The sequence below is a fragment of the Panthera leo genome, chromosome B2, assembly GCF_018350215.1.
Source record: "Panthera leo isolate Ple1 chromosome B2, P.leo_Ple1_pat1.1, whole genome shotgun sequence".
Taxonomy (NCBI): domain Eukaryota; kingdom Metazoa; phylum Chordata; class Mammalia; order Carnivora; family Felidae; genus Panthera; species Panthera leo.
Window position 1 is genome coordinate 37,725,384 of NC_056683.1, and position 16,655 is coordinate 37,742,038.

The 16,655-nt window shown below is 39.8% G+C and overlaps 1 protein-coding gene across 8 annotated transcripts in view; it reads right to left on the reverse strand.

Annotated features, from left to right (window-relative positions):
• The window catches only part of KIF6 (kinesin family member 6), a 385,598-nt gene that overhangs the window by 247,611 nt on the left and 121,332 nt on the right, over positions 1 to 16,655 (reverse strand). For all 8 annotated transcript variants that reach the window (XR_006202589.1, XR_006202588.1, XM_042938645.1 and 5 more), the window contains 3 exons: positions 11,846 to 12,052; positions 3,814 to 3,957; positions 2,781 to 2,867 (listed from right to left, as the gene is read on the reverse strand). Coding sequence is in view for 6 of the 8 variants with exons in the window: in XM_042938645.1 (XP_042794579.1) it covers positions 2,781 to 2,867; positions 3,814 to 3,957; positions 11,846 to 12,052 (438 nt within the window). In the remaining 2 variants the exon portion in view is untranslated. The remainder of the gene's footprint in view (positions 1 to 2,780; positions 2,868 to 3,813; positions 3,958 to 11,845; positions 12,053 to 16,655) is intronic.

The window sequence follows — 16,655 nt, forward strand, 5'->3', positions numbered from 1 at the left end:
TGGCTTGGGGTCTACCAGACCAAGGGAGTTTGTAAATTTGAACTTCAAACCCATGTGTAGCAGAGCATTAGGATTTCAAATTTTCAGAGAAACCATATTTTGCTCCACCTAAAGTTCAGGCTAAGGCAGACAAGCTTCACTAGCATCTCCCTATGTCAGTGGACAGATTTTTTTGCCCCTTTCTGGTTCACCTTTTCACTTGTTTTATGTTGGGAAGCAGACAGGGTGTCACGGGTTCATCATCTGTCTTCCAAGGTTCCGGGGCTTCAACTCTGATGCTTTTCTTACAATCCCCTTCACCTCTTCTACTCCAGGACAACTGCAGCCTCAACTTTGTTTCTGGGCCCTGGAGAATCCCCTTATTTACTTCATTCAACTTCAGACATATATGTCAAACGTGCCTGTCGAATTTTATATCAGTGGGTTTCAGATTATCTCTGCCACATCAACTAGACCTGATGTTCCAAAGAACATGGTGACTGAGTATTTTGAACACATCAGTGCTCCTGGAATTTCATTTAAATGCACAGGATTGAGTGGGTTTTGGTTGTTTGCTCCTTTTCAAAAACATGCTTGGAATCATCAAGCTCTGCAGAGTGAAAATCCTTAGACAGGAACTATGTGAGTCATTCATTTGTATTCGAACCTCCCCTCCCCCCACCTCCTGCTCCACTAAATTAATATTGATGCCATATTTTCTACATCTGCTAAGGCTTTCAAAGTCAAATCTAACAACCAAATTATCTTCTGTTACTGAACAGAAATCTCAAAACTAAGCCAACTTTTCATGATTTTGAGATTAGTACAGTCACATCTCGCATCAAATTAGTGTAGAAACTTTGGAATGAGAGCCTTCCTTAGAAGATTTGGGGCCATGCCCAGTCACCACAGACTCTGGCCTGCTTACAATTCTTTTATCATATTGTCTCCCTGAGGTATTAATACTTGTAAAGAAAGCAAGTCAAATCCTTGATGATCCTGCTCTCAGAGGGTTGGCTTCCTGTGTGCCATTGGATTTTGACAGTAAGATATTGGAAATCCCATCCAAGTTGTGTTTTAGGTGGTTTTGAGGACAAATTTGTAATTGTCACTTGTGCTTCAGAAAAGCTCTGTACATAAAGTAATGAACAGTAATGTCAGTTCTAGAAGCCATTAAAGAGGCCAGGAGATAATACTTGTCAATTACCAGATGAATTCTGCATCAGGAAGACCTCAACATTTGTTCAATTATCAGCTATCAGCTTTGATTCGGGTTTCTCTTTTTGTTAAGCTTCTCACAAGCCCTACATCAAACACATGATAATGTTCATCTTTTTTTTCACATTCTTCAAGTTCCTTCAAAGAAAAGTCTCTCTTTGTTTTTTAAAAACTTAAAGAAAAAGACCCTCTAGTGTCAAATGTGTTTATTTTCCTTCAATTATGCACTAATTTTTGTCTTTGGGCTAATAGCTCATTCCTGTCTTTCTCACGCTGCTCAGTGATGCTACCGGGCTGCTTGCTGGAGAAGGAGGGATGGTAGAAGAATTCATCTTACAAGTTCCATTTCACTTGACTCATGCCTTTGAATTCTGACTCCTTCTTTCAGCGGGGGGATGGGGGGGTCTTGTGTTATGCTGTTGTTTCACCAGGGCCTGTGTTAGAAAGAGACCCTACCTCACCCATTTGGTTTCTCCAGAGGAGATTTCCATAAGGGCAGCTTAAGTTCCTGAGGGGAGGAGAGTAAAACAAATAACCTCATTATTTCTGTTACCTCTTTACCTCTACACTTTAATGCAATGACTTCAGGGGAGACAGGGCGCACAATCCAAAGGAAATAATTAATACGGGTAACAGTGAATTTGAGAAGGGCTTTTTTTTTTTTTTTAGAATTTGAGAAATTTGTAAATGAGGTGCTGTTGGTAAGATTTCACCATCTTTTTATAACGCATCCTGCTAAGCTTATGCCAGCTTCTGTTCTAGAGAAAATTTTAAGAGCTGAGTGATTTGAAAAGTAATATAATCTTAATTTGGGAATGTACAAAACTGAAATATTCTATTTCAACATCTTCAATGTTGGCATAAGTTGATTCCATGTTGTATTTCGTTCAGAGAAGACTAACAAAATAAAGAGAAAACATCTGCATTTAAAATGAGGATCTGAGTCATGTAACTTGCAAATATTTTTGCTTTAAAAAAGCACTTTGATAAAGCAGGACTCATTGCTATAAAACTAGAAGCTTGGCTATTTTTCCACAGACCAAACCCATGATGAATTTTTTTTTAATCTCTAAATAACAGGACAGTTATGCAAAATATGGTTCTACTTAATAACCATTAGAACTTCTTCTCTGTTAGCTTTTATAAAAGATGGCCTATTATTATTATCTCTAGAAAGTTAAACTGATGTTTTCTGAAAGGCCACCAGCTGCATGTAAATATAAGTGGATGTGACTGCATCATACACATCCTTGGGACTCACTGCACATCTTGGGAGCAGACTGATGGGACTGCAGGTGGCAGGCCCTTGAGTCAGACCATCTGCACCTGAATCCTGGCTCTGCTGCTTATGGCACTGTGACTCTACACAAGTTATTTACCATTTCTGTGCCTCAGTTTTGTCATCCGTCAAGTGGGGATGGAGTTAACATCTACTTGTAAGGTTGTCATCAGAATTAAATAAATTAATACAGTTCCAACACTTAGAACACTGCCTGGAACAGAGGACGTGCTCCTCTAGTTTTGCTCATCTATGATATACTTTTTTCTTTTTTTTTTAACATAGTAAGTTAAAAGTGGCTTACCAATCTGGGATCGATTTCTTCATTGAGAACAGCTTCATTCTTTATGAGAGCCACTCGTTGTGCAAATCTGCAGGTAGATATAGACTCCTAAGGAAGCAACATAACTCCTTAAAATGTTATGACTTTGAGAGATAAAACTTAAGTTTTGTTCACAGAAGAAAGACGCACACCTAAAGAGTGATGTGTATAAAACACAATGAGGAATCAGTCTTCCAAATTAGGAAGCTTTGCTTTAGAACATTATTTTAATAAAAACTTTAATAAAAATTTTATTTTGGCTTAATAATATGATCAATGCCCAAACTGTGGGAGATCGTGAGGTCCTGAGTGGCGACTGGTATGTTTTTTTCAACTATTGATCTATTCAACCAGAAAACTACATATACAAATCATAATCATAGCAGGTACTATTATAATTCACAAACATGAAAGACTATAAAATAAACATTTGTTAACAGACCAAAGAGAGAGGCTTTTCAAGGCATCTTAGAATGCACTTAGGGCTTGGCCTTGTTTTGAAAGACACCCTGCCACTTCCTGCTTTCCTCTTTGGGAGAAAAATCTAGACCCTGGGCATTCAACTGAAATGTGTAAAATGCCAAGCTGACTCTAAAGCAACCCAGGAAAGCCAGTCAGAAGCCAGCCCCTGACAAAACGGCCTGTGCAATGCGCTCAGCGACACGTCCAGGGACACCTCTTGGAGGTGCTTCCAAGGTATCTCAGTTTTCAGGAGCAAAACGGAACAGAAGCTAATGAGTCTCTTCTCTCGTGTCTTCCAGCCAACATTACTAACCCACCAGGGGGCTTCCCAAAACCCGTGTATGAGCCTTCTTCCCACCATCCTGTGCTGTGTGAAGTCCATTCTCAAAGGGGATGATTAAAATGCCGGCAAACAAACCAAAGCTGTGAACTCTGCAGGGTATTTGTGTCTGAAAGCAGCTGAAAAGATGGAAACCCACCCAGGACCTTCAACTCCATCTCATAAACTAGCAACAGAAACTCAGACTGAGATCCCCAGAAGGAACCAACATACGTCGATATTCCTTTTCTCTAAAGAGAGTGTTGCAATCATGGTCGTCATGCAGTTCCCTCCCAGACTGTCTCTTAGGACACTGGTCATCATGGAGTTCCTGTAGGGAATGTGGGAACGGTGTTTTTCTGAAAGAGCAATGATCACCTGTGGCACAGTAGAAAAATAATGGCATTAGATTAGCAGAAAATGCACATTTGACAGTCAACTAAGCCGCAACTACAGTGAAAATACAAACAGAAATCACAACAATGCAGGGTGACATCTAAAACTTGGGCTCAGAATAAATATCTTTACAATATTTGGTATAATAATGGTGGAAGCAGAGGGAAGTAAACTTAGCAAAAACATCCCACCGTGAATGCTGTAATTTTTGGACAGATGATATAACTTGGTACAGAACAGGGTATGTTATTATCCTGTTTTCAGCCATTGGAAAATTTATATAAAAACTCAAGAGTAGGGGCACCTGGGTGGCTCAGTTGGTTAAGCGTCTGACTCTTGATTCCAGCTCAGGTCAAGATCTCACGGTTCCATGAGATCAAGCCCAGTGTCAGACTCTGCACGCTGATAGTGCAAAGGTTGTTTGGGATTCTCTCTTTCCCTATCTCTCTGCCCCTCTCCTGCTCGTGCTCTCTCACTCTTTCTCAAAAACTAAATAAACATTTTTTTAAAAAAACCTCAAGAGTAGATCATGCCAGATTTTTAAAATCCTACCAAAATCGATTGATATGACCCATCTTCAAGGTAGAAGAGGCAGAACAGTATATAAGAACTATGAGACGGCAGGGGTTAGTGGTAGAGACCTGAGAATTGGGTGCCACATTGTTCAGGTCTGACATCCTAGCCTTACTAGGACAGGTCACTCAACATCTCTGCCTCAATCTCTTCAACTATAAAACAAAGGATAGTATCTCCCTCATAGGAAGCTGGCATGATTTAGAGTTAAAATCTGTACAATTTAGAGTAAAAATGTACAAACTGCTTTAAGAAGTACCCCCCGCTCATAAGAAGTGCTCTATATGTGTTTGCTACCACTGTAAGTGATGGGGGAAGTTTATGTTGGTTCTGAGTCTCGTTCATCTTACTTTTCGCAAGTGTGTTAGGTACTTAATGAGAAGGAACTAGCTGGATGAAAGGCTGCTGTGGGGGTTCCCAAAGGAAGCCACCAGGGGTTCGGGGTTTTCCTGGAAAGACGAACCCAGTGCTAGATGCCCATCCCAAGCATCAGGAATAAGTCACGCACAGATGTGACTTGAAGGGCATCACCAGGCCCTGACTCTCGAAAATACTTCTGCCAACACCTGTCACTGTTCTGATCCTCCCCGCTCTCAGGTGTGTAATTCCCACCAACAGAACCTCTTCTACTCCCTTGGTTTACAAAACAAGATTGTTTTTGAGGGCTGTTTGGAGCAAAAACACAAACGACCACTGGATCTCGCTTTATTTTGCTGACCACACATTTTACTGCAAACCAGGTATCCTGTGATATTTCTCTCAATAATTACTTCTCCACTCTCAGAAATGAGGCCTTCACATCTTATCCTTTTGTTTCAAACCTCCACATGGCCTCCTCTCCCTGCCTTTAGTCTGAGCTGATGGCCACACATCTTCCATTAGAAGTGAGCAGCCTAGGGCGCCTGGGTAACGCACTTGGTTAAAGAGTCCAGCTCTTGGTTTCTGCTCAGGTCATGATCTCATGGTTTTATGGATTCAAGCCCTACATCAGGCTCTGCACTGGCAGCACAGAGTCTGCTTGGGATTCTCTCTCCCTCTCTCACTCTGCCCCTTCCCCATGCATGCTGTCTCTATTTCTCTCAAGATAAATAAATAAACTTGGAAAAAAAAAAAAAAAAAAAAAAAGAAGGACCTAGTCTCTCTTACGATTCAACTTTCCACAAGAGACCTAGCTCCATCAAGAGGACACCCTAGTGTGGAACTGGGAGGTGAGTCATGAGAGGTGGTGGCCACAGGAGGAAGATCAGATTTGTAGGACAATGTGGTGGCAAAGGCATCTGGTTTCTTTGAGGCAGCTGCAGGAACTTTCTGGAATCCAGGACTTAATGCCCTGAGTGCCAACTGGGGTAATGGTAATGTTTTGCAGAACAGTTCAGTGGCGTGGTTGGATGTGTCTCCTGTTTGCTCTGCTCCTAGCTGGATAGTATCCAAGTCCAGCTCTCAACTTTTCTTGAGACTCTTTATGTTTAATAAACTCTACACTGCTTAAATTAGCTACAGTGGGTTTTCCAGTTCACAACTAAGAAATCTGACTAATACAACATGCACTTGATGCATTTACGTGAAATAAATGAACAAATAAATGAGTAGACTAATTAGCTTCACCTAGGAAGACAGTGCGAGGGTCAATAGTATGCAACGAGATTTGGCAGAACTGAGTTTGATATAATTGGAAAGGAAGTGGGGAACATGGCAGACCCAAATCTGAGTGGCAAGACGGTAGGTAGTAGGGGACACTGAGCAGAACTCCAAAGCCTCAGAGCCAAGAGGACAAATGAAATATCTATAACAAGCAAGGCAGGCCCAAATATCAAACACCAGACCAAACAGGGAGGGGTTGGTGGGACGGATGTGTGGAGAGGGTGGCATTATTAATTATGAATCATAATTAAGTATCTAACAGTATTGTAAGTACTTTGAAATTTTTTCATAAAACACTATTTTTTTCCTGTCACTATTTTTTTCCTGTTTCAGGAAATAACATCTCTTCTATTCAACAGCTTGATGAAACTTAGATGATATGAAAGAGAATACGCTTATTAAATTTCCTGTTGGTATTCAGGTAAATGGAGTTTTTAACTTGCTTTTGGTTGCAATGACAGAAAATGTACAAACTGGATTTAATCCTAAGGGAGATGTATTGGCCCATGTGCAATAGGAAAGTTTTAAGGAAAGGGCAGTGCTACCACCGAGGACTTAGTTTTCACCAGTATCTGCTCTACCTTCTATGTTATAGAAGTCTGCCTCTCTTCATGGCCACCAGATGGCTGACCAATGTTCTTATTTATAACTGATGTGATAAAGTTCTCTAATTATTAAACATACATTCTGAGCTTTCCTAGGGACAAACATGGGTCACGGGCCCATCCCTGAACCAATCACTCTAGCCAAGGTCCCACCTAGCCTACACTAGTCAAGGTCTACTCCTAGAGCTGGGATGGGCCCCTGGCTGCTACTCCTGCAATGAGTGTTATAGAGGCAATCCCAATGTCCTTTCCAGAAAGGGCTCTAAAATTGTTCAAGAGAATAATTAAAATTCAAAATGGGATTACGGATCGGAAAGCATGGTCTTTAAAAATGGGGGAAATGAAAGCAGTGCATAATAAAAGAAAGAACCCAGGACTCAGAGGCAGAAACCAGCTGCACACTTGTGTGATTTTAGGCGAATCTCTTACCTTTATTAGTCTCTATTTCCTCACTTGTAAAAGTGGGATTAGAATGCCTGCCTATCTCACAAAAATGTTTTAAAGATGCATAGAGGTAGTTTCTGGAATAGTAAAACAAAAAGTACCCCGTGTTTGCAGGGGTGTCCAGGCTATGTTCCTTATGATCCCTTTGGACACTTGCTACAGCCATATAAATCCAGTTCTGGACCATTTCTCTCCAAGAGGGATCTTCTCAGCTCTAAAGGAGTTTGGGGATACCATAACAAGCCCAGACCCCTTGGAGCAGATATAGATCTTCAGAGTGACCCAGAAATGGCTGGTATTTGGGAGAGAGGCAAAGGTAGATTATTCTTTGTGGGGCAGCTTTGGGCTCTCCGAATTCAGCAGGAACCAAATGATCCACATGGCACAGGGTAAGGAGGTGGTATACAACCTGGATTCTTTTTTTTTTTTTTTTTTAGTGTCTACTTCCATTGGGATTTCATGTACAAATACAACAATGTGTTCCTGAAGGCATTCTTTAAGCAACAAAGAGTGGAAACTCACATTATATTTAACAGTATCTCCAACTATCTTGAAACTATGCCTAAAATCAATAACTCAGATTGCTATTTAATGAGTTAAAGAGATTTCCCTTTAAAGAGCTCAGAAGCACATGGAAAATTAGCCTCTGAAAACTGACAATGATTTGGAGTGGTTACAACTGGCACTGGCACCATTAGTTTTCCTCCTGAACACACATATTTAGTGGAAGCCAAATGGAAACGAAAACTCTGGGGAAGTCCCACTAATGGGGGGTAACTGGCTGAAGGTGACCCTGATTCTGATTTCTGTAGAGGCAGAGAGCAAACACTCTGTTCCCAGTGGTTTTTCACTTGATGTTTGGGCTGATAGAGACTGAGGGTCACACCAGGGGCACTTGGTGAGGCTTATGGTTAGAACAAATACGTATATCCCCTTCCTTCTCTTCCACAGACTTAATTTCTAGGGCCAAGATGTACCCTGTTATTGTGGCTTAAAATGTTTTCAAGGAGACTTTTTGGAAAGAGGACTGCATACACAAGGAAATTTCCAAAACCAACAATGTTCTGACAAACAGAAATTTATTTACTTATGAGCACAATAAGGTGCATTCAACTCAGAAAGGTTGTGCCCTGCGAGCAGGTGTAAGGTCCATAATTATGGCTAGAAGGGCAGTGACGGTTCTTCATGGAATTTCTATAAGTAGTGTGGGATAATAAATGTAAGAGAGGTTACCGAATTGTCCTAGGACATCTCCATATATATAGATATAGATATATATAAAATAAGATGGAGAAGATGTAATTAATTACAAACATTTACCTGAATTTCTAATAGAGCATTTATCTGACTATATGTAAGGATTTTTTTTTTTTTTTGAAAGAATGAGAGTGCGCACACGTGAGTGGGGGAGGGGCACAGGGAGAGAGAGAGAGAGAGAGAGAGACAGAAAGAGAAAGAGAGAATCTCAAGCAGGTTCTACTGTGGAACCAGCACAGAGCCCAACTGTGGGGCTTTATCCCACAACCCTGGGATCATGACCTAAGGCAAAATTAAGAGTCAGACACTCAACCGACTGAGCCATCCAGGCACCCTGTAAGGATCTGTTTATTTGCTTTAATCCTTCACTGGATAACACGATAGCATAGACTATCTTCTCACCCATGCATTTATCCCCATTGCCTAACATAACTTGTAGCACTTCACGGACACTTAATCATAATTTGTTGAATGAATGAGTGAATGAATGAATGAAGTGAGTTAAACTAAATTGTGTTACACGTCCGGTCTCGTTAGCCCCATAATCAAGTCCAACATAAAGAAAACCTGTGTACAAAAGTCCTGTTATTTCATTAATGGTATCTGCCTGCCTCTTTTTATTATTCCTATTCCCCTGTACTCCTTGGATCTCTCTCACTTATCTCTTTCTGTGTGAAATTCCAAAATTTCTCTACTACCCACCTATTCTTCTCTAGCCGCAACTCCTACATTTATTCAACTTCACACATCTATGTCCACATACTCCAGTTTCCTACATTTGTGTCCCTCTTCACTCTCGGGCTAACCTTCCCCTTTTTCTCTCTCCCTTGTCTTATGCTATAACCTCCACGAAGACACTTGTGGATCAGTGTAAGCAGTTAACAGCTGGAGTGACGCATTGGGTGAATATGAAACAGATTATTTACATTCTGAAAGCCAAAGGTCAACGACATGTGAATGTCACTGCAGCTCTGGGTCAATCGAGCCCCTGTACTGGAGCAAAGGGCTAACGGACTCCAAGTTCCCACTGCCTGACATACACTAACCCCAGCCCTGCCTGGTTCCCTCCTACTCATTCTTTGAATCTTTGCTTAATATCAGCCCTGAAAGAACTTTCATTCCCTCCACCTTTCTCAGTTGAAGTCCGATCCCCCATTACAAGCTTTCCTCACCCCTTGGCCTTTTTCTGCACAACTCACCTGGACTAAAACCAAGTATTCAATGACTATTTATTCCACGCACATCTCCCTGCACCAGCCCATGAGACCTCTGGGGCAAGGACCGTTTCTACTTTGCTTGGCACTATGCTCCAGTGCCTGGCACAGTCCTCAGCATGCTCTTGCTCCTTGTAAATGTTTAAGTACATAAATTCGTTATACAGGAAACCAAATGCACAGAGCCACCAAGACCACTCACATGAGGCTGATGTTATAAGAATCCTGAAGAGAAGAGATGTGGGGAGAGAAATAGTTCTAATGACAAGTAGCAGCTTACAGAGGTTGTGCTAAAATGAAGAGAGGATTAGGGGCAGAATGTTTTCGTTGAGTGGTAACAATTGGTGGAAATTCTGATTCAACTAATGAATATAATTTTGTATGAACAGATGGGCATAATGGGAATTAAAGCCAACAGTGCTACCAACTGAAACAACTAGGTATATTTCTTTGAAATAAAGCACTTTAAATATAGTCCGTTATGTTTTTATATCAATGTTTTGTAAGTGTCCTATTAAGTAAATGCTCTGTTAAAGTAAAAGTAGTGTGTAATATTTGAGTAAGGAAGAGCTAGGGAAGCCTGAATCTTGTCAGAAACACTAAAATTGATCTGAACACTGGGCAGGTCATTAATCTCTGGGTGCTGCATTACGGGGGTTTATTTGGTTAGAGCCTAACTGCATGTACCTTGTTCAGATACAACTCCCTTAGGTTTCTCTCAATCTGCTTTTTCAGCCAACTTGACCATTAGAAAGCATTTACCATCAGGACAATATCAGTCTCAAAAAGGGGGGAGGGGGTGTTTCTGTTTGTTTTTTCAAATCTTTTAGCCTCCAACACTCATTAGCAAGTCCTTCTGCCTTGCCAATATAGTCTGCACTTCTCTACTCCAGGTTTTAATCATGCTCCTCTTTTTTTTTTTTTTTCTGAGAATTTGGAAGTAGTTGCCATCTTTAACATTCAACTCACAGCACTTCACTCACAGAGCTGAAAGAAACTTGAGAAATCATCCAATTCAATATGCTCATTTTAAGGGGTGAGGATTTTTTTCTGGAAAATTTATTTGGCTAAATTCAGATGAGCTCTCTTATCACCTGGAGTCAAAATCAGAAATAAAAAACAGAGCACACACTGGGGTAGATTGTAGTAAACTTGGGGTAGGGGTCGGGAGGACAGGTAAAGCAAAGAGAACCATTGCAGGATCACAATCACGAACTCAAGTCACCAGAAGCCAAAAAAGATATCGGTCATCTCTAAATTATGTTCCTATAACTAAGCCACAAGCCTGAAAAGATAGGCCACAGGAGGCCATTTATAACCTATTTTCACACCCATTACAAACTTTACAGTAAAAACAATAAGGTATAGTAAGAAAACACATGGGCCTTGTAGCCAGGCAATTCAAGATTCTACTCCTCATCTTACTGCTAGCTGGTAACCTTGGGAAGGCCTCAGGAAGATCTGAGTTTTAAAATCTACAAGATGGAAATAACTAATACCTTACATTGTAGGGCTGTTGTAAGGTTTAAATGAAATGGTATATACAAAATGCTACCCCAATGTTCACAGCAGCATTATTCACAATAGCCAAAAGGTAGCAACAACTGAAGCATCCGTCGATGGATGAACAGATAAACAAGACATGGCATGTACATACAATGAAACATTTCTCAGCTTTGAACAGGAACAGAATTCAAATACATGCTACAGCATATGAGGGACTTTGAAGACATTATGCTAAGGGAAATAAACCCAGGCAGAAAAGGACAAATATTGTACATTCCACTTATACGAGTATCTAGAATAGGCAAGTTCATAGAGACAGGGAGTAGAACAGAGGTTACCAGATACTGGAAGCATAAGGAAATGGAGAATTACTACTTAATAAGTACAGAGTTTCTGTTTGGGGTCATGAAAAAAGTTCTGGAAATGGATGGCGGTGATGGATGCACAACACTGTGAATGTACATAACGACACAGAATTGAATACTTAAAATGATTAAAATTATGAAGTTTATGTTATGTATATTTTACCACAATAAAAGAGGAAAACAAAAAACAAAAATGTTAGCTGAGTGCCTAGTAAAGTGTGTCAGCAAATGGTAGATATAGTTAATCCCGTTGTGCCCATTTTACCTGTTCTAAGTAATGAAGGGACAAGTTGATGTACTTGGCCTCTGTTAGAAGTTGGCCTCCCACTCCAGTCTTTGCAACTCGCTCTGAACCAGCCAGGTCAACCAAGTGAAGTTTGGCATGGCGGACGGTCGCAGATCCTGGCTCCTTGCTTGATAAGTGAATAGAGAAAATGCAGTGGGAACGAGTTGAAGCTTGGTTCATTGGAGTCTACAAAAAAGGAATTGCAAAACAAAATCAATGTGAACAATGAGCATTTTCACAGAATCTCAAAAAATTTAAATTTATGTTTCTGATGGTATGACACTTCCAATGAAGCCAGTGCTGTCCAATGCAACAAAAACACTTGTAGCCGAGACCTCTTAAAGTCAGTTATACTTAATGTATTGTTTCCGGAAAGACTGACAACAGATGTGGATGGGTTGATTCAGAAAGTGAGGAAAGAGTTTGAATAAGGTAAAGCTTGGGTCTACTTACTAATATGATAACTTAATTTCATTACATGACCACAGTTCCCACCTTAATCTTGGCTAGCCATACTGCAGATGCTCAATGTGAACATCATGGGGAAAAAGGTGAGAATGGGTGCACTGGGAGAATTCATTACACACTTGTAATAAACACAACCAACAGACAAGGATGCCCAGTATCACTGCTACTACCCAACAGTGAACAGGGGGTCCCAGCCAATGCAGTAAACAAGAAAACGAAATACAAGTCATCGTGACAGGAAAAGAAGAGATGAAAACATCATTATCTGCAGAAAATATGGCAGTCTACAAAGAAAATGCAGGAACATCTATAAACTGTTAAAAACTAAGTTAAAAACTAAGAAGTTTAGCAGGGTTGCTGGATGAAAGATCAACATGCCAAATTAGAGAAGTTCTAATAACCAGCAATAATTAATCAGGAAGTCTAATATTACTTATAATGGTAACAAAGACAATGAAATAATGGGGGATTAATCTTATAAAAAAGTGTGATTTGTAGGGAAAATGATAAAATAATATTAAGAGATACAAAAAGAAAACCTAAATAAAAGGTGTCCTAGATATTAATGTACCATGTCATAGACGGGAAAACTAAAAATGAATCTGTATATTAATTTCTCTATATTAACGTACATAACCAGTGCAATTGAAATAAAAATACCACATGTTATGTTTGTGGAACAGGGCAAATTAATTCTAAAAAACAGACGGAGCAAATATAAAAAAATAACAGAAACAATTCTGTGAAAGAAGCACAAGAGAGGGGAGCATGTCCTGCTATACATCAAGGTATATCATAATGCCATAGTAATTAAAACAGTGTGGTATTGCTGCAGGAACAGATAATGAGATCAGGGAAACATGCTGGGCTCATTTAGAAACTCTGGATAGGACAGAAGTGACCTCACACCATAATGGAGAAAGAACAGACTAATTAACAAATGGTGCTGGAATAACTGGCTATCCATCTTGAAAAAAATAAATTTAGGTTGCTTCTCACACTTGATACACAAATAAATTCCAAAATGTATTAAAGACTTAGGTGTAAAGTAACACAATTTTAACATTCATATAAGAAAATATGGAAGCATATCAGGACCAATTCAAGGCAGTCATGGATCTTTTATGATAAGATATTAAACACAAAAATGAATTAATTGAAAGTATTTGACCAAATTATCCAAAATTAAAGAACTTCTGGGTGATAAAATCTACCACAGAGTTGGAAGGCTGGGAGCTGATGTTTGCAATCCATATAGCTAACAAAAGATTAATGCTTGAAATAAAGAACCTCCACACACCGATAAGAAAAAGGCAACTCCGAAAAAAAATGAGCAAAGGATATGAACAGGCAACCCATAGAGAGGAAACCTAAAAATGGTTAATTAGTATTTGAAAAAAAATGCTCCAACTCACAAATAGCCAGGACAAACAATTAGAGCCATCATGATAAAGTATTTCACTCACCTCTATCAGACTGGAAACTTTTAGAAAATGGAGTCTAACAAAACAAGATTTGTAAAGATACAAGGAAACAAGAACATTTATATACTGCTGGGAGGAATATAAAGTAAGAACCTCTTTATGAGAGCAATTTGACAATATGTGGTAAGGTTGCAGATGGATATAACCCACAACCCAGCAACAGACTCCGAGGTGTATTCCTGGAGAGAAGTCTGGAACAAGTCTCACTGGGAGAGAGTGAAAAGGGGTGATTGGTATGCACACATATGGGCATTCATGCTTGGGTATAGCAAGAAATTGGCACAAGATGTACAACCTAAATGAAAATCTGTGGTAGTAGAGATGAATGAACTTGGATAATTCAAACTACAGGGAAGTCAAAATGAAGCACCTTTTGGATAGATTGACAGATGGGTTTCTGAACTGCTGATGAGAAATAGCATGTTAAAGAATGATGTAAACTTTGATGATCAAAATGATATCTATGACAGAACTCAGGTGCTCAAAAAGAAGTATCACCTAAAAATTTCATTCATGGCTCTAGAACTTAGGTCATTAAAGTATAAAAATATGGACTGGAAGAACACAGCAAATTAATGCTAATGGTTGCCTCTGTGAGGGATACAAAGCAAAAAGGCCACAAGAGGACTTCAGTTGTATCTGTAATACCCTATTTATTTAAAATTAGCAGAAGCGGGCTCTTGGGTGGCTCAGTCAGTCAAGCATCCAACTTTGGCTCAGGCCATGATTTCATGGTCCCTGAGTTTGAGCCCCGCATCGGGCTCTGTACTGACAGCTCAGAGCATGGAGCCTGCTTCGGATTCTGTGTCTCCCTCTCTCTCTGCCCCTCCTCTGCTTGCTCTCTCTCTCTCTCTCTCTCTCTCAAAAATAAACATTAAAAAAATTTTTTGTAATTATCAGAAGCAAATTCTGATACCTAAAAATAAAATTTACCTAACAGTATTCCAAATGACTGTTCATGTGAGTAAGTGTGTGCAGCTCCCCACCCCTGCAAAATGGGATTTAACAAAAGAATTTCCATATGGATGCACACGTATTCAGAGAGGGTAACACACTCGGATGCTATTTTAACCCGAAATTCCTTCTGCAAATCTGACTTCTTGATATCCACCATTGTTGATTTACACCAACTACCAAAATACACAGATGTCAAAATCTTGGCATTGTGTTGGTGATGATGATGTAGCTAGTGAGTTAAATAGGCTGAAAATGTGACCCATTACTCGTTGCCACAATAACCATACTCAGATCTGGCCAGTGTGTGATTTTGCATGCTGAAGTGGACCAGCAAATAACTGTGCCTGTAAAACCGCAAACTCAAATTTAGAACCTAAGTTGAGGTGTTTCGAAAGTGACTGGAAGTTATTTGCAGAACTTAAACATGGGTTTCACGTCACTGTTATATTCGCCCAACAATAAATCCTACAGTACTGGAACAAAAGTCAAATCGACAATCGATAGAAATAAATAACACAGAGACTCTCCCCGACATCTGTCTTCAGCTTCCAAATGGATCCACTGCAGACACAATAAAATGTGGCCCATTAGCGAATAATGGAAGAGTGTACCGATTTCAAAGGAATGTGAGATTTACATCAAATTAAGTTGTATTTCTGGAGTCTGTAATTAAAATGCAGTAATATGCTGTAGGAGTCCATGCCTACAATTTTGTAACTTCCCATAAATATTTCCTGCATGAAGTAGTAGTTGGTGTCCTCTTAGCTAAAATTTTCTTAAACCTCAGAAAACATTCTTTATGTGTAGCTGTTTAAGTGTGATCGAATGTGCTGGTGTCTGCTCTGTTTATTTAAGGGTGTCTATATGTCTCACAGGCATGCCCCTACATTTGTCCTTTTAAAGGTAAAATCGTATTAAAACATTTCTGAAACTGCCTAAGAACAGATGGCACCATTTAGGCAGATTCATTCAAATTTAAGTGCACATTTTGAACAAATGTGCTCTTGGCACTAGAGACTATGTCTTTGGAAAAATGTTAGTGATGATTAATCATCTGCATGCAGAGAGCTTTCACATTTCATATCAGTCTGTGGATACAGCTCTGTGTTAGGCAGCACAAAGACTAGAAGGAAAATAAGACATGGAACTTGCCCTCAAGAAATTTATAATCTAGCTCAAGAGCTAAAGACGAAACAAGTGAAATGAGAGGGAATGCTGAGAAAAAGGCAAATTTGCAATACAGAAAGGGGTCTGTTCTCAGAACTGAGCATGCTGACCCTCTAGGTAATACCTAAGAATACTAATCATCCCCTCATCCTGGAGGCTCTCTACCCACCCTGCCCCTCCTGGGTTTCTAGAATCTACACTGTCCTGGCACTTTCTCTCTAACTGCTCTGTCTCCTTTTCCTTTACTGGACGCTTTTCTCCCCAGTCCCGAAAACACGCAGGTCCCAAGCTATGGTCATGATATTTCTTCCCCTTGGAAAGGTCTTCGTCGATAGGTCTGATTATCACTGAATAGATACTGTAGTGTAGTTTAAAAGTCACAGATCAACGGTCTTAGAATGTGGTATTGAAACATCCGGTTTCAAGTCCTGGTTCCGTCACTTACTGGTGTTGAAATATTTAGCAAATTGACATAATTTTGGTTCTTGTGTCTTTGTAATCCCTATAATAAGGCTTGCTTTGCTGCAAAGAGCTATACTGAGTGTGGAAGTGGCCCATGAACTGTGAAAGGTCATATAAATGTCCATTCCTGTTGATATTCACTCTATTCAGATGCCTCCCATATCCTTATTTCCAACCACAGTTTCTCTGTGCACTAGATTAGAATGTCTACTGATAACTGCCACTAAAATGCCTTGCCAGCATCTTAAACC